At 43.4% G+C, this 25,736-nt stretch overlaps 1 protein-coding gene across 1 annotated transcript; it reads right to left on the bottom strand.

Annotated features, from left to right (window-relative positions):
• Positions 1 to 11: 11 nt before the first annotated feature.
• hal (histidine ammonia-lyase) lies at positions 12 to 22,608 on the bottom strand. Its single transcript, XM_024380167.2, has 20 exons — positions 22,304 to 22,608; positions 22,037 to 22,097; positions 21,704 to 21,731; positions 21,539 to 21,613; positions 21,152 to 21,224; positions 20,632 to 20,698; positions 20,502 to 20,539; positions 20,120 to 20,245; positions 14,915 to 15,054; positions 14,565 to 14,612; positions 14,090 to 14,237; positions 13,431 to 13,526; positions 13,211 to 13,269; positions 13,023 to 13,103; positions 12,841 to 12,906; positions 9,910 to 10,075; positions 2,982 to 3,116; positions 1,251 to 1,359; positions 855 to 924; positions 12 to 733 (listed from the first exon to the last, which is right to left on the bottom strand). The coding sequence occupies exons 1-20, from the start codon at positions 22,548 to 22,550 to the stop codon at positions 602 to 604; spliced, it is 1,965 nt and encodes a 654-aa protein (XP_024235935.2). The 5' UTR covers positions 22,551 to 22,608; the 3' UTR covers positions 12 to 601.
• Between the last annotated feature and the right edge of the window lie 3,128 nt (positions 22,609 to 25,736).

The following is a 25,736-nucleotide window of genomic DNA, read 5'->3' as shown; positions in this document are numbered from 1 at the left end:
TTCACGATAACTATGACCATGTTATTAGGACTTTATTCAGTGCTAAAATGTAAAGGATGCAATCTATTTTGCACAAACATGCAGAATACAGTGTGCACATTTTGTATAAATTACATTTGTTTAGAAAAATCTTCCGTTGTTGGCAAATTCCTGTAAAAACACATAATACCACTTCCTTAGATTGACTGACTGTATTGACTGTTTAGATTATTCAGGTGGACATTGTAGCTTTAAATCAATATTCACTCTACAGTACATAGTCATTTATGTGTACAATCAGTTCCCCAAATTACTATTAAACAAAGTATGAATATATGAAATAACTAAGGCATGAAATTATTGTAATTTAGTGACAAATAAATTCATATTGCTTTTGTGAATAAAGTTTAATACATTAAATCAAGCTCTATCTAGTTTCTGTGACGAATAAGATTACAAATCTCCTGTCTAGCCTCAATCGATGTTATCCGACAACTCTTTGTTCAAAACTAGCATGGAATACGTAATAATTATTGAAGCGGCTGGGGCTGCGGAAGGAAGAAAACATTTGTCTGAAAAACAGGAAGACAAAAAGTATACAGTTAGTCAGACAATTATGATTTCACTCCAGTCGGATGCGTTTCCGTGGTGATGCTGGGGGATCCAATGAGAAGGCAGTAGGAGAGATGGGGCGGGACTCAGGAAGAAGCTCCATGTTATACTTCTCAATGTATGGCTGAGCCACGTTCCACACCTGAATAACCACACAAAATACACAAACTTGGATAAAAGCATGTGCTAAATTAACATGTTTAGTTTATTTAAGAATATAGGCTCAGAGTTATGACCCCACACTATTATGACCCCACACTTGCCTTCTGGTCTAGAAGAAGACGATGGACCGCCTCAATGTCTGGAGACATGAACCTATCCTTGATCCAGGGCCTGGGAACAGGGGAGGCAGAAAGGGTGAGGAGAAGAGGGGGAGACAGAGAAGGGAAACGAATCAGGGGGAGGCAGAGAAGGAGAGTGAATCGGTGGGAGGCAGAGAGGGTGAGGAGAAGAGGGGAGGCAGAAAGGGTGAGGAGAAGAGGGGTAGACAGAGAAGGGAAGCGAATCAGGGGGAGGCACATAATGAGGGGAAGAGGAGGCACAGAAAGAAGAGGGACATTGGATAAATATTAACCAACTTTCTCAATCATTTCAGGGGACTGAGACATGTGTTGTGTGCGTTACATTGTGTACACACTGCCCAGATCTGTTTGACTTACTTGACTACGCTACGTACAAGGTCATAGACCTTCTCCAATGGTGTTGTTGTACGCAGGGGGCGGAGGAACTCAATTCCCTGGCAGGCAGCTAGCAGCTCGATTGCTAGGACTGACGAAGGGGAGAGGAAATGAGACAGGTTGTGGACCCTCAGAATAACGCATTATTCACATAAATAAACACATTTTTCCGATTGGAAAAGAATCATCAACAACAGTATTATACAAGTTATTATATAGGATCAAATCTAATACAATTTTTCTTGTGTTTCTTAGTAATGTTCAATGCATAGAAATATACCAAAATAGAGACCAAAAAAAAACAAAAGCTCCTTTTTGACAGAGGTAAAAAGTATTGTAAATGTCCAATGCAGTCCACAACAAAACGTGATTCTCCCGTGTTGAATATATATTTCCACAGTATGAGGTTGAAATTGTGAAAAGGATGATAATGTCCTTTCAGTGTAAGAGCTGTTTGTAAAAGATCGCCTGAAATTTCAGCCTGTTTTGGTGGGATGGAGTTTGGTCTATAAATGAGTTTATAGACCAATAATAGCTAGATACCAGTTATAGACCACTCCCAGAAAATCCTAGCAACATTCTTGCATGAAAAATATCTCTTTGCTAAGAAGATATTTTTGTTTCATTTTGACCATTTTAATTGAAAGCAATCACAGTAAGGTACCTTAATTGTTACCCAGAAATGATCTGATTTTACATTATACTTTTAACACAGGTTGAGCTCTCTAAATGTGGGCTAGTTTTTAAAACACCAACACTGGTAGAAATCCACTCTTTTTTTGGCCAGAGTTTACACATGATGTTGCACAATGATTTACGTCAACGTGCATTTCATCTCTAGGACAAGACAACTTCCTCTGGGGTGTCTTTAAAATATCACTGACTTTTTCTGTGTTTGCTTGAACTCCACTACTGCAGTTGTCAGTATCACCGTGACGTTACATATTACCCAGAATACCCACAGTCAGTTGAAGTAGGACATTTTCACAGTAACTGGGTAAATGTTTCCCAGTGAAGATTAAGAAGAACAACCCTGATTACAACAGGTGTGGACCTTACAGTTAAATGGTTACTTACAAGCCCTTAAACAACAATGCAGTTTTAAGAAAATACCTCCCCCCCAAAAAAAGTAAGAGATAAGAGCAGCAGTAAATAACAATAGCGGGGTTATATACAGGGGGTACTGGTACAGAGTCAATGTCAATGTGTGGGGGCACCTGTGTCGAGGTAATTGAGGTAATATGTACATGTAGGTAGAGTTATTAAAGTGACTATGTATAGAAAATAACAGAGAGTAGCAGCAGCGTTCCAGAGCGGGGGGGGGATATCCTTGTCTCATTGCGCACCAGCGACTCCTGTGGCGGGCCGGGCGCAGTGCGCGCTAACCAAGGTCGCCAGGTGCACCGTGTTTCCTCCGACACATTGGTGCGGCTGGCTTCCGGGTTGGATGCGCGCTGTGTTAAGAAGCAGTGCGGCTTGGTTGGGTTGTGTTTCGGAGGACGCATGACTTTCGACCTTCGTCTCTCCCGAGCCCGTACGGGAGTTGTAGCGATGAGACAAGATAGTAGCTACTAACAATTGGATACCATGAAATTGGGGAGAAAATGTGGTAAAATTTAAAAAAATAATAATATTGCTTCTTTTCAACAGTAACAAATAATCAAAAGATGAATATCTACTGTATCAAGTCCAAATCAATGGTTAGTTTCCCACCTTGTTCCACATGTTCCACCACCCTCAGGGCTTTCCTGGCGGCCCAGCCTCCCATGGATACGTGGTCCTCTGTGGCTGCGCTGGTGGATAGGGAGTCCACTGAAGATGGGTGACACAGCACCTTGTTCTCTGATACTACACAAGTGAAACAGGATATAAAGATATACATTTAGGAGTAACGTTTCGGACACGTTTCAGCCATCAAGCTGATTTTTTTTTTTTTAAATATAGTCAATTTAAAAAAATATTACAATACATTCACAACACACTGTGTGCCCTCAGGCCCCTACTCCACCACTACCACATATCTACAACACACTGTGTCCCCTCAGGCCCCTACTCCACCACTACCACATATCTACAACACACTGTGTGCCCTCAGGCCCCTACTCCACCACTACCAAGGGCTGACCACAGGTTTTACTGCTAACCTACAAAGCATTACATGGGTGCTCCTACCTATCTCTCTGAGGCCCCTACTCACACTACGGTCACAAGACGCACCTAATTGTCCCTAGAATTTCTACAAGCAAACACTGTGAGGCAGGCCCCTTCTCCTATAGACCATTTTTATGGAACCACCCATGTCAGATCTACAAACACGGTCTCAACCTTAAGTCTTTACTGAAGACTCATCTCTTCAGTGGGTCATATGATTGAGTCTCTGGCCCAGGAGTGGGAAGGTGAACGGAAAGGCTCTGGAGCAACGAACCGTGCTGTCTCTGCCTGGCCGGTTCCCCTCTCCACTGGGATTCTCTGCCTCTAACCCTATTACAGGGGCTGGGTCACTGGCTTGCTGGGGCTCTCCATGCCGTCCCTGGAGGGGGTCTACCTGAGTGGGTTGATTCACTGTGTGGTCATCCCTCAGGCCCCTACCCCCACTACCACATATCTACAACACATCTTTGTGGGCCTCAGCCCCTGTCTCAGGATGGTAACCACATATCTGAAGACACAGTGGTGTGGGGCCTTTCAGGTTATATCCTTCCTGTTTCCACCTGGGGGTGACCACATGGGGCCACACACTGTGCCTCCTGGCCCCCTCCTGTCTCAGCCTACCCAGTATTTAACACACTGTGTGCCCTCAGGCCCCTACTCCACCACTAAGTACTACTCCACCACTACCACATATCTACAACACATTCTCAGGCCCCTTCCACCACTTTCTTTGCCCTCAGGCCCCTACTCCACCACTACCACATCACACTGTGTGCCCTCAGGCCCCTCACTGAGGACCTGAGCCCTAGGACCTGAGCTCCAGGACTACCTACATGATGACACTGTGCTGCCCTCAGGCCCCCCAGTCCACTACCACATATCTACAACACACTGTGTGCCCTCAGGCCCCTACCCCACCACTACCACATGATGATCTACAACCACCTGGCCATGTGCTGCCCTCAGGCCCCTACTGTTCTGCCCCTACTCCAACACTATCCCACCACTACCACATATCTACAACACACTGTGTTGCCCCCTCCAGGCCCCTACTCCACCACTACCACATATCTACACACACACTGTGTGCCCTCAGGCCCCTACTCCACTTTGAGATATCACACACTGATGTACTCAACTATATAAATCTACACACTTTCTACCACATATCTACAACACACTGTGTGCCCTCAGGCCCCTACTCCACCACTACCACATATCTACAACACACTGTGTGCCCTCAGGCCCCTACTCCACCACTACCACATATCTACAACACACTGTGTGCCCTCAGGCCCCTACTCCACCACTACCACATATCTACAACACACTGTGTGCCCTCAGGCCCCTACTCTACCACTACCACATATCTACAACACACTGTGTGCCCTCAGGCCCCTACTCCACCACTACCACATATCTACAACACACTGTGTGCCCTCAGGCCCCTACTCCACCACTACCACATATCTACAACACACTGTGTGCCCTCAGGCCCCTACTCCACCACTACCACATATCTACAACACACTGTGTGCCCTCAGGCCCCTACTCCACCACTACCACATATCTACAACACACTGCCTGTTCACCCCGCTACCATCCAGAGGGCGAGGTCAGTACAGGTGCATCAAAGCTGGGACTGAGAGACTGAAAAACAGCTTCTATCTCAAGGCCATCAGACTGTTAAACAGCCACCACTAACATTGAGTGGCTGCTGCCAACATACTAACTCAATCTCTAGTCAATTTAATAATAACAAATTGGATGTAATAAATGTATCACTAGTCACTTTAAAAAATGCCACATTATATGATGTTTACATACCCTACATTACTCATCTCATATGTACATACTGTACTCTTTTCCATCTTCTGTACACCTTTCCATATTCTTATTCATTCATCACTACTCTGGATGGTTCTGACTTAGAATATTTGGACAACTAAAGTTGGTGAGGGAAATAAAAGTCTCCAATTCGTTCCAGTCACTGGCAACAGAGAACTGGAAGGAAAGGCGGCCAAATGAGGTGTTGGCGTTGGGTATGATCAGTGAGATATACCTGCTGGAACGTGTGCTACGGGTGGGTGTTGTTATCGTGACCAGTGAGCTGAGATAAGGCGGAGCTTTACCTATCATAGATTTATAGATAACCTGGAGCCAGTGGGTCTGGCGACAAATATGTAGCGAGGGCCAGCCGACTAGAGCATACAGGTCGCAGTGGTGGGTGGTATAAGGTCATTTGGTAACAACACGGATGGCACTGGGATAGACTGCATCCAGTTTGCTGAGTTGAGTATTGGAAGCTATTTTGTAGATGACATCACCGAAGTTGAGGATCGGTAGGATAGTCAGTTTTACGAGGGTAAGTTTGGCGATGTGAGTAAAGGAGGCTTTGTTGCAAAATAGAAAGCTGATTCTAGATTTGATTTTGGATTGGAGATGTTAAATATCAGTCTGGATGGAGAGTTTACAGTCTAGCCAGACACCTAGGTACTTATAGATGTCCACATATTCTAGGTCGGAACCGTCCAGGGTGGTGATGCTAGTCGGGCGGGCAGGTGCGGGCAGCGAACGGTTGAAAAGCATGCATTTGGTTTTACTAGGGTTTAAGAGCAGTTGGAGGCCACGGAAGGAGTGCTGTATGGCATTGAAGCTCGTTTGGAGGTTAGTTAGCACAGTGTCCAAAGAGGGGCAGAATGGTATACAGAATGGTATCGTCTGCGTAGAGGTGGATCAGGGAATCGCCCGCAGCAAGAGTGACATCATTGATATATACAGAGAAAAGAGTCGACCCGAGAATTGAACCCTGTGGTACCCCCATAGAGATTGCCAGAGGTCTGGACAACATGCCATCCGATTTGACACACTGAACTCTGTCTGCAAAGTGAACCAGACGAGGCAGTCATTAGAGAAACCATGGCTATTGAGTCTGCCGATAAGAATACAGTGATTGACGGAGTTGAAAGCCTTGGCCAGGTCGAAGACGGCTGCACAGTACTGTCTTTTATTGATGGTGGTTATGATATTGTTTAGTACCTTGAGCGTGGCTGAGGTGCACCCGTGACCGGCTCGGAAACCGGATTGCACAGCGGAGAAGGTACGGTGGGATTCGAAATGGTCAGTGATCTGTTTATTAACTTGGCTTTCGAAGATTTTAGATGGGAAGGATGGATATCGGTCTATAACAGTTTGGGTCTAGGGTGTCACCCCCTTTGAAGAGGGGGATGACCGCGGCAGCTTTCTAATCTTTAGGGATCTCGAATGATACGAAAGAGAGGTTGAACAGGCTGGTAATAAGGGTTGCAACAATGGCGGTGGATAGTTTTAGAAAGAGAGGGTCCAGATTGTCTAGCCCAGCTGATTTGTACGGGTCCAGGTTTTACAGCTCTTTCAGAACATCTGCTATCTGGATTTGGGTGAAGGAGAAGCTGGGGAGGCTCATGGATCATGGATTTATCGGTGGTGACCGTGTTACCTAGCCTCAGTGCAGTGGGCAGCTGGGAGGAGGTGTTCTTGTTCTCCATGGACTTTACAGTGTCCCAAAACGTTTTGGAGTTAGAGCTACAGGATGCAAATTTCTGTTTGAAAAAGCTAGGCTTTGCTTTCCTGGTTGACTGACTGCGTGTATTGGTTCCTGAATTTCCTGAACAGTTGCATATCGCGGGGACTATTCGATGCTATTGCAGTCCGCCACAGGATGTTTTTGTGCTGGTCAAGGGCAGTCAGGTCTGGAATGAACCAAGGGCTATATCTGTTCTTAGTTCTGCATTTTTTTGAAAGGGGCTTGCTTATCTAAGATGGTGAGGAAATTACTTTTAAAGAATGACCAGGCATCCTCGACTGACTGGATGAGGTCAATATGTTTCCAGGATACCCGGGCCAAGTCAATTAGAAAGGCCTGCTCGCAGAAGTGTTTTAGTGAGCGTTTGACAGTGATGAGGGGGTGTCGTTTGACCGCAGACCCATATCGGATATAGGCAATGAGGCAGTGATCGCTGAGATCCTGATTGAAAGTTGGTCAGGATAATGTCTATGAGGGTTCTCATGTTTACAGATTTAGGGTTGTACCTAGTGGGTTCCTTGATGATTTGTGTGAGATTGAGGGCATCTTGCTTAGATTGTAGGACTGCCAGGGTGTTAAGCATATCCCAGTTTAGGTCACCTAACAGAACAAACTCTGAAGCTAGATGGGGGGGCGATCAATTCACATATGGTGTCCAGGGCATAGCTGGGAGCGGAGGGGGGTCGATAGCAGACGGCAACAGTGAGAGACTTATTTCTGGAGAGATTAATTTTTAAAATTAGAAGTTCGAACTGTTTGGGTATAGACCTGGAAAGTATGACAGAACTTTGTAGGCTATCTCTGCAGTAGATTGCAACTCCTCCCCCTTTGGCAGTTCTATGTTGACAGAAAATGTTGTAGTTGGGTATTGCAATCTCAGAATTTTTGGTGGCCTTCCTAAGCCAGGATTCAGACACGGCAAGGATATCAGGGTTGGCGGAGTGTGCTAAAGCAGTGAGTTAAACAAACTTAGGATGGAGGTTTCTGATGTTAACATGCATGAAACCAAGGATTTCTCGATCACAGAAGTCAACAAATGAGGGTGCCTGGGGACTTGCAGGGCCTGGGTTTACCTCCCCATCACCTGAGGAACAGAGGAGGAGTAGGATGAGGGTACGGCTAAAGGCTATCAAAACTGGTCGCCTAGAGCGTTGGGGACAAAGAATACAAGGAGCAGATTTCTGGTCGTGGTAGAATAGATTCAGGGCATAATGTGCAGACAGGGGTATGCTGGGGTGCGGGTACAGCAGAGGTAAGCCTAGGCACTGAGTGATGATAAGAGAGGTTGCATCTCTGGACATGCTGGTTATAATGGGTGAAGTCACTGCATGTGTGGGAGGTGGGACAAAGGAGGTATCAGAGGTATGATGAGTGGAACTAGGGGCTCCATTGTAAACTAAAACAATGATAACTAACCTAGACAACAGTATACAAGGCATATTGACATTTGAAAGAGACATACAGCGAGGCATAAAGTAATCACAGGTGTTGATTGGGAGAGCTAGATAAGACAACAACGGGTAAGACAACAACAGCAATCAGCTAAAAAAAACAACAACAGGTAAAATGAATGCGATGAATGGGCAGAGAGGGTCGGTTAACTACATACAGAGCCTGAGTTCACGGCTGGGGCCGACAGATAAACAAAAATAAACCGAGTGGAGTACTGTGATTAATGGACAGTCCAGCAGGCATCAGCTATGTAACCAAGTTATCATAGGGTCCAGGGGACAGCAATAGATGGAACAGGGAAGCTGTGGAATAGTCGCTACTATGCTGGCACGTGGGCGACATAGCATTTAAAGTTAGCAGCCCGGGGCTAGTAGAAGCGTCTGCTCCGACGGATGCCGGTTGAAGGCACAGCAGATGGAGTATTCGTCGGCAGACTAGTCGTGGTGGTGCGGCGAGGCACCATGTCGACAAAGGATCCAAGCCAGATGGTGAAAGAGGTATTGTAGTTGTAGTAATTTAGTTTTCTAGCCGGGAGATGCGCCTGGCTCACGGCTAACTGGTGCTAGGTTCGGGGCAGGAGCGTTAGCCACTATAGCCACTCGGTAGCAGCGGTGCCAAGGACCAGAGCTCATGGCAAGGATCCGGTGGAGTAGTGGATTCTAGCCGTGTTTGGGTCGAGTACGGGTGAACAACCGAGTAGGCCGGGAGGTGGGCCTCAGGGATAGCTTCGGTACTGGGTCACTCGGTGGCAGCTAGCTAGGTAGCTAGCTGTGAAGATCAGGAGTAATGGTCCAGGGTTTACGGCAGGAATCCGACGCTGTAGTGGAGAAACAGTCCGATACTGGTAGGCTGGCAAGTATTATCCAGGCTAAAAAAAGGGCTGGTATCTGTCTGTGCAGAAGGTAAATGCCGCTAGCAGTGGCTAACAATTACTAAATAGCTTGTAGCTAATTAGCTGGTTAGCTTCTGGTGGCTAGGTGGTTATTACTGCACGGTCGGAACTAGAAGCACAAGTATTTCGCTACACTTGCATTAACATCTGCTAACCATGTGTATGTGACCAATAAAATTTGGTTTGATTTGATTAGTAAATGGAATAAGCAATTTCATAAATGTGTCAAGTGCAGCGTCTGCTCGTCATTACACACCACAGACCAGCAAATATTCAACAATATTGGAATATCACTACAAAAGTTATTGTATGACCTCATACACTATATTAGACCCAGCCTTTGGAACTTTGGCTTGGATATGGATACTATGATCACTACATCTGATGAATCTGGATACTATTTTCAAGCTAACGTCTGCAGAATTAGTAAAGATGTGATCAATACACGTTGATGGGTGTGTTGAAATCTAAGTAATACTTTATTTCTCAGTGATAGCCTTCTTTATCACATAATGGGGTTTACTCCTGGGTCACCCAAAGACGTAATAACATACGTTAGTAAGAGCTGATCCTTTACTAACCCAGGGAAGCAGCTGTACAGTGTGCGATCATGAATCCGGAGTTGAGCCCTCCCTCGTTGACTAGGAAGGCTGGCAGCTCACTGAGAGACGGGTTACACAGACGCTCAATCCTCCTCTCACTGATGGCTGCCAGCTCATGGACACCTATAGCCAAGAAGTCCAGGGCCTAGAGACAGAAAGAGAGAGAGAACAATAGAGGTATAGGAGTCATATCAAATCAAAGTTTATTGGTCACGTACACAGATTTATATATATATATACTGCTCAAAAAAATAAAGGGAACACTAAAATAACACATCCTAGATCGTCAGCAGAATGAATGAAATATTCTTATTAAATACTTTTTTCTTTACATAGTGGAATGTGCTGACAACAAAATGTGCTGACCTCCCTACAACGCCTGGGCATGCTCCTGATGAGGTGGGGGATGGTCTCCTGAGGGATCTCCTCCCAGACCTGGACTAAAGCATCCGCCAACTCCTGGACAGTCTGTGGTGCAACGTGGCGTTAGTGGATGGAGCGAGACATGATGTCCCAGATGTACTCAATTGGATTCAGGTCTGGGGAACGGGCGGGCCAGTCCATAGCATCAATGCCTTCCTCTTGCAGGAACTGCTGACACACTCCAGCCACATGAGGTCCAGCATTGTCTTGCATTAGGAGGAACCCAGGGCCAACCACACCAGCATATGGTCTCACAAGGGGTCTGAGGATCTCATCTCGGTAACTAATGGCAGTCAGGGTAGCTCTGGCGAGCACATGGAGGGCTGTGTGGACACATGTGACAGACTGTCACGTCTGTCACATGTGCTCAGTGTGAACCTGCTTTCATCTGTAAAGAGCACAGGGCGCCAGTGGCGAATTTGCAAATCTTGGTGTTCTCTGGCAAATGCCAAACGTCCTGCACGGTGTTGGGCTGTACGCACAACCCCCACCTGTGGACGTCGGGCCCTCATACCACCTTCACGGAGTCTGTTTCTGACCGTTTGAGCAGACACATGCACATTTGTGGCCTGCTGGAGGTCATTTTGCAGGTCTCTGGCAGTGCTCCTCCTGCTCCTCCTTGCACAAAGGCGGAGGTAGCGGTCCTGCTGCTGGGTTGTTGCCCTCCTACAGCCTCCTCCACGTCTCCTGATGTACTGGCCTGTCTCCTGGTAGCGCCTCCATGCTCTGGACACTACGCTGACAGACACAGCAAACCTTCTTGCCACAGCTCGCATTGATGTCCCATCCTGGATGAGCTGCACTACCTGAGCCACTTGTGTGGGTTGTAGACTCTGTCTCATGCTACCACTAGAGTGAAAGCACCGCCAGCATTCAAAAGTGACCAAAACATCAGCCAGGAAGCATAGGAACTGAGAAGTGGTCTGTGGTCACCACCTGCAGAACCACTCCTTTATTGGGGGTGTCTTGCTAAATGCCTATAATTTCCACCTGTTGTCTATTCCATTCGCACAACAGCATGTGAAATGTATTGTCAATCAGTGTTGCTTCCTAAGTGGACAGTTTGATTTCACAGTGTGATTGACTTGGAGTTACATTGTGTTGTTTAAGTGTTCCCTTTATTTTTTCAAGCAGTGTATATATATATATATATATATATATATTTTTATACAGTATACAGTTGAAGTCAGAAGTTTACATACACCTTAGCCAAATACATGTAAACTCATTTTTTCACAATTCCTGACATGTAATCCTACTAAAAATTCCCTGTCTTGGTCAGTTAGGATCACCACTTTATTTTAAGAATGTGAAATGTCAGAATAATAGTAGAGAGAATGATTTATTTCAGCTTTTATTTCTTTCATCACGTTCCCAGTGGGTCAGAAGTTTACAAACACTAAATTACTAATTGCCTTTAAATTGTTTAACTTGGGTCAAACGTTTCAGGTATCCTTCCACAAGCTTCCCAAAATAAGTTGGGTGAATTTTGGCCCATTCCTCCTGACAAAGCTGGTGTAACTGAGACAGGTTTGTAGGCCTCCTTGTTCGCACACGCTTTTTCAGTTCTGCCCACAAATTTTCTAAAGGATTAAGGTCTGGGCTTTGTGATGGCCACTCCAATACCTTGACTTTGTTGTCCTTAAGCCATTTTGCCACAACTTTGGAAGTATGCTTGTGGTCATTGTCAATTTGGAAGACCCACTTGCGACCAAGCTTTAACTTCCTGACTCAAGAAGCTTTAACTTCTTGAGATGTTCCTTCAATATATCCACATGATGCTAAGCACCCCCACAACATGATGCTGCCACCCCTGTGATTCACGGTTGGGATGGTGTTCTTCGGCTTGCAAGCCTCCCCTTTTTCCTCCAAACATAACAATGGTCATCATGGCCAAACAGTTCTATTACTGTTTTATCAGACCAGAAGACATTTCTCCAAAAAGTACGATCTTTGTCCCCATGTGCAGTTGCAAACCGTAGTGTTGGGGGGGGGGGAAATGTGTATAAAAATGTGTATATTTTGAGCACTCAGTTTGTTTGTTTGATCTGACGAAGGTCCGTTTCGGATGAAAACGTTGTCAATAAATCGGTGAATTGGGAGCTGTAACAGTGTGAGGGCCTTCGTGTTCTTAATTAATATTCTTTAATTAACCCAGCATCTACTATGTCTTTAATAAGGATGTGCGTATGACCACAAACTTTTCTAAGTATTCCCACCAATAATCGAGAGATACATGACCGTATACAAATGTCAGCAAGGTTTGAAATTATTATGTTTTAGTCAAACATTATATAAATTTGCAGTCTATAAACATTATATCAATATGCAGTCTATAAATGATTTGTAATTATGTTCCGGCCCACCAAACATCTGCTCCAGAAAACAGGCTGAATCTAGTTAGTTATGCTAGTTATGCTATGTCATTTATCGTCTCACATAGTTCTAAAACTCAGAAATACTCAGTCCAATAGAAGCTTTTGATACCTTTGCTGGGTATTCTCCATGGAAGTTTCCTCCTGAGATGGTCTCTCCTCTCTCTGCAAACACCATCTGTTTCAGACATTTAAGGATAAAACTGGCACAGAATGTAGAAATGGTCAAATTTGGTCAGGGGGAATAGTTGGTGAATAATTTGGTCACACATACACACACACAGTGAAGGATACAGGGTTGTCGGTGGCGCTGTTAATCTCGGTGTTAATGATTTTCTGGGTAAAATCTATTGTGTCGTTCACAATACCGTGGACCTGTGGATGAAAAGAAAAGACAAGGCTGAGTTGAGTCCTGACCTGGAGGGGATTCTCTGTGAACTAAATATGAAACTCTGTGACCTCTAACCCCTATGTTAAGTCACCTGAGGACAGCAACGCATGGTGTAGGCATCCTGGACTCTGTCACAGAACCGATGGCTCTCTGTAGAAGAACAAGAACAGAACATTACTTTTATTGTCCAATTAATACTTTATCCCAACTTCTCCAAAAGACAGGCACACACACACATGGACGCGCGCGCACACACACACACACACACACACACTGGAGTGGTAGTACAGCACCCTGATCCATTCACTCACCTGCGATCTCTGAGGGATGGTGGTCTGAGTCCAGTAAGGCGCGGAACCTCATGGCCACTTCTATCTGTCCTGGATGGGGCCGCAGAGCGTGGATATCTAGAATGATGGAGGACTGGGTTAGCATAGCGTAGCTAAATCAGTCTCAATCATGACGTTTTAGATCGGTCATGGTGGTCGGCAGTTGGTAAAAGTGCTAGAAAATGACAAAGTTGTATGTCACGCAGTGATCACCTACACACACAAAGTCTATGTATATATTATTTATTGAACCTTTATTTAACTAGGCAAGTCAGTTAAGAACTAATTCTTAATTGCATTGACGGCCTACGCCAGCCAACCCCAGATGACGCTGGGCCAATTGTGCGCTGCCCTATAGGACTCCCAATCACGGCCGGTTGCGATACAGCCTGGATTCGAACCAGGGTATTTGTAGTGACGCCTCTAGCACTGAGATGCGGTGCCTTAGACCGCTGCGCCACTCAGGAGTCCTTATATGCACTCACTGATCCCCTTGAGCGCCTCAGTTAACTAACACTAACTTTAGAGTGAACACTAACCCTCCATACTCAAAGGCTTGGAAAGTCCCCTTGAAAACCACCAGGGTGATTGGGTGAAAGCACACACATACTGTACACACGCAACCCTCCGTCTCGTCTCACCACTGTCGAAGGCCTTGGAGGTCCCCTTAAGCACCTCCAGGGTGATAGCAGCGATGATGTCCGCCTGCCTGGCGATGGCCTGGGCTCTCTCCACCGCCTCTGCCCCCAGAGACGTGATCATCTGGGTACCATTAATTAACGCCAGGCCCTATGGGCAGGGGAGAGAGTTGGCTTTTAACCCAGTCCCCACACAAACATCCCCTTAGAAACCAGGGTTAGCCCGAACAACTGTGGTTGAACTGAAGAAGAGGTGGTCCAACATAGCCCAGTGACATGCCAAATATAGGAGTCTCATCCCATCAAAACAACTATGTCAAGGACTGGAGTTAAACACCTTTGTTGTGGAAAATCAGAGAACATTCTGTTCAAGTTGGTTTGTTGTAAATGGTACACAAATACACAGTGTGAACTCAAATCAACCGCTCCATGGCGTGACAAAGAACAACAAAAGATTAGATGAGTGTGTTCGCTTTACCTCCTTGGGCTTCAGTGATATTGGCTTGAGTCCATGAGCCTCTAGTACCTGGGCAGAGGGATGAAAGGGGAAAAGAGGGGGAAAGCAAATGTAAAAGGTCAAGGGTTGTAGAAAAACAAACATGTTTTCTCATCTGACCTCTCAGTAGTCAGTCTACTACTGTGTTGATCCCAATGTCAAAATTTTCCCTGGGGATATTGTGCAATGTCCCGATCATCCAGGAGTTCCAGTGACATCAGTTTGTTAGTTATACAGCTACACGCTGTCGTTATAAATAAGAATTTGCCCTGAATTGCCTGGTTACACAAAGGTAAAATAGAACATTAAATAAATGCAGTGATATGGCTTACGTATTTGGCGTCGGCCCATCCACTCTTGGGCGACCACATCTTGCCTTCTCCCATCAGCCCCAGAGCCAGGTGGGAGAGAGGGGCCAGGTCTCCGCTGGCACCTACTGTCCCCTTCTCAGGGACGAAGGACAGGCAGGACGCTATAAGGAGAAGACAATCAGAGATGTGAGACGTTTCCCTGTTTCTGTTTGTTTAACGTTGCTGTTGTTGTTGTTTCAATAAAAGACTCTCTGAAGTGGCCCATTCAATGGAAGTAATGGAAGCAAAATAACAAATGGAACCAAAAGAACCAATGGAAGCAATGGAAGAAAATAACAAATGGAACCAAAAGAACCAATGGAAGCAATGGAAGAAAATAACAAATGGAACCAAAAGAACCAATGGAAGCAATGGAAGAAAATAACAAATGGAACCAAAAGAACCAATGGAAGCAATGGAAGAAAATAACAAATGGAACCAAAAGAACCAATGGAAGCAATGGAAGAAAATAACAAATGGAACCAAAAGAACCAATGGAAGAAAATAACTTACGGAACCAATGGAACCAAAAGAACATATGGAACCAAAAGAACCAATGGAAGCAATGGAAGAAAATAACTTACGGAACCAATGGAACCAAAAGAACATATGGAACCAATGGTTACTCCTAGGAGATAACTGAGCATACTCCTAGGAGTAACATTGGATGCTCAGTTATCATGGTCAAGTCATATTGACAAAGTTGTTGCGAAGATGGGTAGAGGTACACTATATATACAAAAGTATGTGGACATCCGTTCAAATTAGTGGATTCTGCTATTTCAGCCACACTTGTTGCTGACAGGTCTATAAAATCGAGCACATAGCCATGCAATCTCCATAGACAAACATTGGCAGTAGAATGGCCTTACTGAAGAGCTCAGTTCGTCAAATTTCTGCCCTGCTAGAGCTGCCCCGGTCAACTTTAAGTGCTGTTATTGTGAAGTGGAAACGTTTAGGAGCAACAACAGTTTTAATTAAACACATGAATTCTTTAGATAAAGGGTTCTTTAATATGTCTAATATAGTATGGAACACGACTGTAAAAGGGTGGTATAACCTTTGACCTCTATCATGGCTTTCCCTTGTGTTTTGATCAGCCTCAGGGGAGGGCCTTTGGGATAATGAATTTGTGGTCATTTGTGATACTGATTTCAAGGTAAATGAATTATGATGGAGTTTATAGCTCTTGGACATAATTGTAGTTTGAACCACAGAGGAGAAAGTGGAATTGAGACAGGACAAATTATGGGGAGCGGGGGAATAAACTCTAGTGAGGAGGAGGAAGAGGTTCAGGATTCTGTTGTAAACACTGACTGTGAAGGTTTAGAATTGGCTACTATTGATTTGGTATTACAACAGGAACAGAAATCCTATTTATCATCGATAATAAATAGGGGAAGATATGGTCCTTTGAGGTTTGGACAGGAAATATTTTTAGCAAATAGGGCAGGAAAGTACATTGAGATAGAAAAATAGTGATTTTATAACCATTAAAATTATTTATGAAAATAAATAAGTTGCAGTTCTTAGGGATGGTAAATTACTGTAGATAAGGTATTCCACACTATGCAACTTATATTAAATTATTGATGAGACTGAAGGGTTACTGTTTAAATAGACAAGCACATATACATCTAAGAACATACAAAGCAGCACAGATAACTCTAAAAGTAGATAAGACACTTGACAGAGAATTGATACAGGATAGACATGAACGGACGCCCAAGGGCGTGGAGAACGAAAGGGGCGCTCCTACATGATAATGTCAGACATAAGGATCATTTACTAATCTCGCCTAAGTCATTGTTTAGAGATGCGGCAAGTTTGTTACCTGGGCGGAGCCAGGTATCAAAGTGGGGGATGGGTAAGTTGTGCGCTAGGATAGGACGGGGCCTAGGGGGACCTAGGATAGGACACTTTGTGGCCTATTGGATAATAAACTAATTTAAAAAATATTGCTAACAAGTAGGCATAGAAGTTGAAGATAAAATCAGATAGAACAAATGAGAAACTGTTTGTTAACCAAACCTGTATGTCCAAGATTTTATGCACTACAGGTGAATTACAGGAAAAGGTGATTCACTCAATCCAGTCCCCGAGGAGAATAGACGGGAAGCAGCCCCGTTGGGAGGGGCCATACCAAGGACTCCTGGTGACAGCCTTCGCAGTGAGGATAGCTGAAAGAGCTACCTGGGTTCATATCACACACTGCAAAAGGGTAAGACACACTGACACTGTCGAACAATCACAGTGTTAGAGAGGAGAACCGAAACCAACAGGGTTCGGGGGTCATCTCTCTAATGAAGATTCCCTGACCCAGTCTTTTCCCCACTGTGAGCGTTCATAGAAGTGAAAGTGTGGGCTGGCCTCTGGCTGGTGATATGTTCTCTGGGAGGGGGTGGAGCTTTACAGGAGTGCTGGTTGGTCTGAGCAGTCTTATTGTGAAAGGTTCTCATTTCCAGGACTCTGGAGAAATTGATGAGACAACAGATAGTGAGATACGGGCCGATTCCGAGCTCGGACCAGTGGAATGAAATGTGGACCAGTGGAATACATGACTCTAGACCTAGAAGATGGATCCGGCTCCTTCACATACGAGGAGCCATGTTGGATGAGACCATCTTTAATGTTTAGGTTCTCTCTTGTTTTGATGTTTAGACTGTTTTTTTATGAAGATTATAACGAAAATCCTGATAAGAAGAGTTATGATTCTGATGTAGGCCTAGAACAGTCAATGTAAATACATATACTGGTCTTTGCTGGGTTGAATTTGGATAACTAGAAATAGTTTTAATAAAAATAGATGTGCTATTTAATATTTTAATAAAAATAGATGTGTGGATATGTTAGGGGATTTTTATGAATAATGACTCAATTATGTATACATTTAACTGAGAACTTAAAGGTGAGAGACCTTTGGCTTGTAGTAGATTGTTTAACTTTTTATGGCTGCAGGGGCAATATTTTATTTGATTTATTTTACCTTTATTTAACTAGGCAAGTCAGTTAAGAACAAATTCTTATTTTCAATGACGGCCTAGGAACAGTGGGTTAACTGCCTGTTCAGGGGCAGAACGACAGATTTGTACCTCATCAGCTCGGGGATTTGAACTTGCAACCTTGCAGTTACTAGTCCAACGCTCTAACCACTAGGCTACCCTGCCACCCCGTATTGAGTAGCTTGGATGAAAAGGTGCCCATTGTAAACGGCCAGCTCCTCAGTCTCAGTTGCTAATATATGCATATTAGTATTATTATTGGATAGAAAAGACTCTGAAGTTTCTAAAACTGTTTGAATTATGTCTGTGAGTATAACAGAACTCATATTGCAGGCAAAAACCTGAGAAATTCCACTTCCTGTTTGTATTTTTTCTGGGGGTGGCAGATTTTCAACCAAGCTCTCATTGAAATTACAGCGAGATATGGATGAGTTTTCACTTCCTACGCCTTCCACTAGATGTCAACAGTCTATAGAACTTTGTGTGACTCTAATGTGAAGAGGGGTCGAAAGAGACAGGAGATAGTCACCACTGCCACGAGTTGACCATGCTTTCACCATGCACGTTCACAGGGGAAGGACCTGTGTTCCACCGCTCATCTGAAGTCATTCTAATTCTCCGGTTGGAACGTTATTCGAGATCTATGTAAACAACATTCTAAAGATTGATTCAATACATCGTTTGACATGTTTCTACTGACTGTTACGGAACTTTTGGACATTTCGTCACGTTATAGTGGATGCGCTTTGTGACTTTGGAATTGTTAACCAAACGCGCTAACCAAAGTAGCTAATTGGACGTAAATAACGGACATTTTCGAACAAATAAATAATTTATTGTGGACCTGGGATTCCTAGGACTGCATTCTGAGGAAGTTCAAAGGTAAGGAAACATTTATCATGTATTTTCTGGTTTCCGTTGACTACAACATGGCGGCTAATTTGGCTACTGTTCTGAGCTCCGTCTCAGATTATTGCATGGGTTGCTTTTTCCGTAAACTTTAAAAAAAAATCTGACACAGCACTTAGAACGAAACTATAAACTCTAATAGTGAATCTAATAAACAATGTAAACTCAGAATCAATGTAAACTCAGATTGTTTTGATATAAATATGAAATTTATCAAACAAAACATGCATGTATTGTGTAACATGAAGTCCTATGAGTGTCATCTGATGAAGATAATTCAAGGTTAGTGAATAATTTTATCTCCATTTCTGCTTTTTGTGAATGCTATATTTCGCTGGAAAATGGCTGTGCTTATTGTGGTTTGGTGGAGACCTAACATAATCATTTGTAGTGCTTTTGCTGAAAAGCACATTTGAAATCTGACACTTTGGTGGGATTAACAACAAGTTTAACTTTAAAATGATATAAGACACATGTATGTTTTAGGAATTGTAAATATGAGATTTCTGTGGTTTGAATTTGGCGCCCTCTATTTTCACTGGTAGTTGTCATATCAATCCCGTTAGCGGGATTGCAGCCATAACAAGTTTTAACAGGTGGCAGACAATGTGAGAAGGCTTGTGAAATATATTGCCATTGTATCTGAGAGAAGGAGGGACATTTATGATGAAATGTGAGGTATATAAACTAATGTACATGGTATTATGAGCAGAGCTCTCTAAATAAACATTCCTGACAATTGTAGCTGGGCCTCCGTCTGATTCTTTACAAGCAGTTTCCTACAAATTCTGGGTATCAGGCTGAGTAATCAATTCAAATTGGGTTTTTGAACACTGAGAACTTAATTCTCTTGACACTTTCCTATATACAGTTTAACTCTTATTTTATTTACAAGTTTTATTTGAAATGTAATGTTATCTTATGTTGTTCTTGTCTATTACTGTTCTGTACTTCATGTATTTACACGTTCTAAGTGGAGCCCAGTGTAGCTGATGCATGTGTAGTAGCTAATGGGGATCCTAATAAACTAAACTAAATTGAACCAAAAGAAGTAATGGAATCAATGGAACCAATGGAACCAAAATAACTAATGGAACCAGCTGTACCAATGTAAGCAAAATAACTAATGGAACCAACAGAACCAACAGCACCAATGGAATCAACGGAACCAAAATAACTAATGGAACCAACAGAACCAACAGTACCAATGGAATCAATGGAATGTAGGCTATCCGTGAGGTGAAGCTGAGGTGAAGGTCAGGGTTCATGGGTTTACCGTTGAAGGCTTGGATCATTCTGTGCAGGGTTTCCAGGGAGATTCCACTGTATCCTTTAGCCAGGACATTGATCCTCAGAGCCAACAACATCCTGGTCCTTTCTGGACTCAGTGGGTTACCCACACCTAAACACCAGAGCATGATCGGAGAGTTGGTATAATGGTATAATATGGTATAATATGAGCCCCAAAACAAGACCAGTGTATTCACTGAAGAATGGATATATTCATAGCGAATATACAAGTAGGGACAAAAAGACAGACTTGCATGAATCAAAAATGAATCAAAATCTGTTTTTTTAGGTGTATGCTTTAGGTAGTGGAACACATGGGCCAGTTAGATATTAGTACCTGTAGCTCAGTTATACATTAGGTCACTAACCTGCAGAGTGTGATCGCACCAGATTTTCCTGTAGCTCCCTAAGGGAATACAACACATGGACACATTGTAAGCAAACAATGCATGAATCTTATCAGACAATATTCAGAGAAAAAAAGAGAAAGTACTGTACTTGAGCTTATGGACAGGAATGACAGTCCGGGCAAATTTACCAAACCCTGTAGTGATTCCATAGACAACTAGAGAGGGCGAAAGATGGTTGCATGTAGGTCAATTCTCTGATGACAATGAACAATTTGTTGCACTCTCGCACCCAGGATAACTTTAATCAGGTGTTTACAATCACAGTCTATTGCATATTATGTTCAAATTAGTGCAAATTTCATTATATAGTGGTGGATTGTCAACAGTATGGTTCACAGATAATATATGCTATTCTATAACCAATTTTACATTTGTGTGTTATACTGTTATTCAGTGTTATACATTTCTTTTTCGATTGGCTTTCTTCTGTTATGGATACATGAATAGTTCCATAATCATCATGACAGGATTCTAACTTGGATTCTAAGGATTCTAAATTGGATTCTAACTAGGATTCAAACTTGAATTCTAACTCGGATTCTAAGGATTCTAACTTGGATTCTAACTCGGATTCTTACTTGGATTCTAAGGATTCTAACTTCTCTCACCTTTGTTCTCCTTGACGATGGTGTCCAGAAGCTCCCTGGATTTCACAACTCCATTCTCTGCTTCTGAGGTCAGCTGAAAGGTTAGGTACAGGAGGAAAGGAAAGGACAGGAAGAGAAAGATTGAGTAATGATAGGATCAGCACATCATGGACATGATAGCACAACTAGACTTACAAGCTTGTTGATCATTACCTTAAATCTGTTTTTGGTGATCAACTGTTCATAAGTTTTTTTTTTTGTTGAAACAGTTACAATAGGGCAGATACAGACAACTTACTTTTTCCAAGAAATGCCCCAAAATGGAAAAATAAATAAATAAATATATATATATATATATATATCTAATATCTATCTAATAACCAGGGAAAATCTGAAAAAAATAATGACCTTAATCTTGTACAGACCCCGTCCTAAATTCACCAGGTCTGTCGAAGTCAGGCTGTTGCCATCTAGGAAAAGGTTCTGAAGAGAAGGAAGCGCGTGTTGCTTATGAACTGATTAGATATGAATAAAATAGCATGTGAGACAGTGTTATACGCCAGTAATACTCACATCGTCGGATTCTCTGTACGCAGCTGTCCTGTTTGATAATGGTTAGGGATATGGACCAGAATTTACGCTCTACTAACCCTCCGATGACTACAGCATAATGCCTCAATCAATAACTTAAGTACTCACCTGGCATAATCAGGCTACTAGGACATATTCTGACATGGGTTTAATGACTACCTATCTTCCATTTAGGACTAGCTAATATGAGATTTCTAACATTTTTATGACACACATTTGTAGTCAAATTATACTTATAATCCAAATGCGACTTTGGTTAATACCATTCCATTCCGACATTAACAAGTGCAGTTCAATGTGACACAAGAAGGATACAGGTGTGAAACTCCAGGCTGGTACGGAATGAAGTCTGGAGACATGGTATCCCCTTCGATGGCTACAAATCGATTATATAAATCGATATATTAATAGACATTCTACCAACAACAAAAATACATAGACTTGCTATTGTATTGCGCACTAAAATCCTATTCTATTGTAGACCATGCCATGTTTCCTGAAGTTTTCCAAGGGAAAAAATACGTTATTCAGTCTACCTTCTAAGTGGTACAAAATAAAATATATTGAATATAAACTAATTACCAATTTCGACGAAGTCATTATCCTCGAGGACATCCTCTATGGTGTCATCACCATCCAACAGCCCCTGTCCCTGGCACCTCCTCGCGACAAAACGAATGTCTTTCACCGCGTCGATGCCTCCGTTGTCCGGCTTGTTCTTGGTGTAGCGTTTGAGCGCCTCGTAGCCCAGCCACTGGATGGTGTAGGTCGGGTCGCGGCAGGGAACAGCCAGCCACTCATCCCGAATGTGAACCGTATAGCGAGGCATGGCGCGTCAGTTAGTATTAGGTTAGTGTAGTGTACTAAAATGACCCTCGAGCTCTTTCGCTATCCAAGGTACCAGGTTCAGGGGCCAAACAGGCAACAGCCAATCAGGGGTGCGCACGGGAACCACGCCTCATTGTTTAGCTTGTTCCAAGGTGCAGTGGAATTTACTGGACTCGTGGAAAACCTTGGTGCGTGTAGGTCCTACAGTCCATATACAAAAGTATGTGGACACCCCTTAAAATGAATGGATTTGGCTATTTCAGCCACACCGGTTGCTGACAGGTGTATAAAATCGATCACACCGCCATGCAATCTCCATAGACAAACATTGGCAGTAGAATGGCCTTACTGAAGAGCTCAGTGACTTTCAACATGGCACCGTTCTAGGATGGCACCTTTCCAACAAGTCATTTTGTCATATTTCTGCCCTGCTAGAGCTGCCCCAGTCAACTGTAAGTGCTGTTATTGTGAAGTGGAAATGTCTAGGAGCAATAACGTCTCAGCCGCAAAGTGGTAGGCCACACAAGCTCACAGAATGGGACCTCCGAGTGCTGAAGCGCGGAAAAACTGTCTGTCCTCAGTTGCAACACTTGCTACCGAGTTCCAAACTGCCTCTGGAAGCGACGTCAGCACAAGATCTGTTCGTCGGGAGCTTCATGAAATAGGTTTCCATGGCTGAGCAGCCGCATACAAGCCTAAGATCACCATGCGCAATGCCAAGTGTTGGCTGAAGTGGTGTAAAGATCGCCGACAAAGGACTCTGGAGCAGTGGAAACTTGTCTCTGGAGTGATGAATCATGCTTCACCATCTGGCAATCTCACAGACAAATCTGTGTTTGGCGGGTGCCAGGAGAACACTACCTGTCCGAATGCATAGTGCCAGCTGTACATTTTGGTGGAGGAGGCATAATGGTCTGGAGCTGTTTTTCATGGTTCAGGCTAGGCCCCTTAGTTTCAGTGAAGGGAAATATTAACACTACAGAATACAATGATGTTCTAGATGATTCTGTGCTTCCAACTTTGTGGCAACAGTTTGGGATGGCCCTTTCCTGTTTCAGCATGACAATGCCCCCGTGCACAAAGCAAGGTCCATACAGAAATTATTTGTTGAGATCGGTATTGAAGAACTTGACGGGCATGCACAGAGCCCTGACCTCAACCCCATCGAACACCTTTGGGATAAATTGGAATGCCGACTTCGAGCCAAGCCTAATCGCCCAAAATCAGTACCCGACCTCACTAATGCTCTTGTGGCTGAATGGAAGCAAGTTCCCGCAGCAATGTTCCGACATCTAGTGGAAAGCCTTTCCAGAAGAGAGGAGGCTGTTATAGCAGCAAAAGGGAGGACCAACTCCATATTAATGTCCATGATTTTGGAATGAGATGTGCGACGAGCAGGTGTCCACATACTTTTGGTCATGCAGTGTACCTCATTGGGCACCGACGTCATTTCATCGTCTATTCCACGTTGGTTCAACTTCATAAACAACATTGATTCAATCCGTGTGTGCCCAGTGGGATGGTGCTGTCAATACTAAGGGCTATGAGTAATAACAAAACCACCATGTTCATTTTATCAACAGGCCAATTGAAATTGTTTTTCTTTTTGGCATTTCATCCATTTTTCTCTTCTATTGATATATAAATCATGTTCTTAAATGAATATATAGATTTAAATTAACATATCCTGGCTGTATTATCTCCTTCCTATTCCAGTTATTTACACATAGGTTTGTGAAAAGTAGCCTGCAATTTGTTATGTCTGACTCCAAACCTCATTTACCAGTAAACGATTCTGTGCTTCCAACTTAGTGGCAACAGAAGCATTTCGCTACACCCCCAATAACATGTGCTAAACATGTGTATGTTTATTTTTTATTTTACCTTTATTTAACTAGGCAAGTCAGTTAAGAACAAATTCTTATTTTCAATGACGGCCTAGGAACAGTGGGTTCAGGGGCAGAACGACAGTTTTTTTACCTTGTCAGCTCGGGGGTTTCGAACTTGCAAACTTGCAACCTTCCGGTTACTAGTCCAACACTCTAACCACTAGGCTACCCTGCCGCCCCCCTGCTGTGACCAATAACATTTGATTGGTTTGATATCTAAATAAATACCTTGTCAAAAGTTGGCTCTCGTGTTCAATAGGTTTGCTTTCACCGTATTAAAATCGATGTTTGGCACAGAGGTCAGATTGATATTTGACCTCATGTACGCACTCTGGTCTAGGCTAGTTCCAAAATCAATGTACCTGGCCCCAATAATGACACACCATAGTGCACACAACCTTGAGCAGTGGACAATGTCTTTTAGTGTCCCCTTTGATATCAATGTAAATATAATTAAACTGGACTATGTAAAGAGTTACCTAGAATATCTATTCACTAGATACTATCCTATTTTGGCTAAATAACTCTCTCTCTCTGTCTCCCCCTCTCTCTCCCCCTCTCCCTTATTCTACTTTAGAATAAGCCATGACTTTGACTATGCTCTATACTGTATGTTCTGTGTTATATGTTTTATACTGTATGTTCTATGTTTTATACTGTATGTTCTATGTGCTATGACTATGTACCGCTATGGAGGGTAGTGCATACGGCCCAGTACATCACTGAGGCCGAGCTCCCTGCCATCAAGAACCTCTATACCAGGCGGTGCCAGAGGAAGGCCCTAAAAACACCCCAGTCACCCAAGTCATTGACTTGGCAAGCGGTACAGATGCACCAAATCTGGACCCATTAGGACCCTGAACAGCTTCTGCCCCAAAGCCATAAGATTGCAAAATAGTTAGTTAAATATTTAAGCTCACCCGGACTATCTGCATTGACCCCTTTTTAAAAAAACGTTATTTAATGCGACAAATGGTGTTTTTTTTTGTTGAATGAATGATGATTGCAGAATCATTTTTGAAGGTACCCAGGTCACATGTCACCACGTACAAATCTTTCTGTCCATGCTGGTGCTGCAGCCTGCTATATCATACACTAATACAGAACTATTAAAGGCTCTGTGCACCACTTTTGTGAGAATTTGAATTTTTTTAATATATATTTTTTATTCCGATTTTTCAGGGTGTGCTGCAGCACCCTCAGCACCCCTACTTCCTGCGACTATGTATACCTGAGACATGAAATAGATCGATGGGAGGGCATACAGGTTGGCCAAATTATTAATGTGTAATTTGTCT

Source organism: Oncorhynchus tshawytscha, linkage group LG19 (genome assembly GCF_018296145.1).
Source record: "Oncorhynchus tshawytscha isolate Ot180627B linkage group LG19, Otsh_v2.0, whole genome shotgun sequence".
Taxonomy (NCBI): Eukaryota; Metazoa; Chordata; class Actinopteri; order Salmoniformes; family Salmonidae; genus Oncorhynchus; species Oncorhynchus tshawytscha.
Note: the sequence above shows the minus strand (reverse complement) of the source record. Positions and strands in the feature narration are given on the sequence as shown.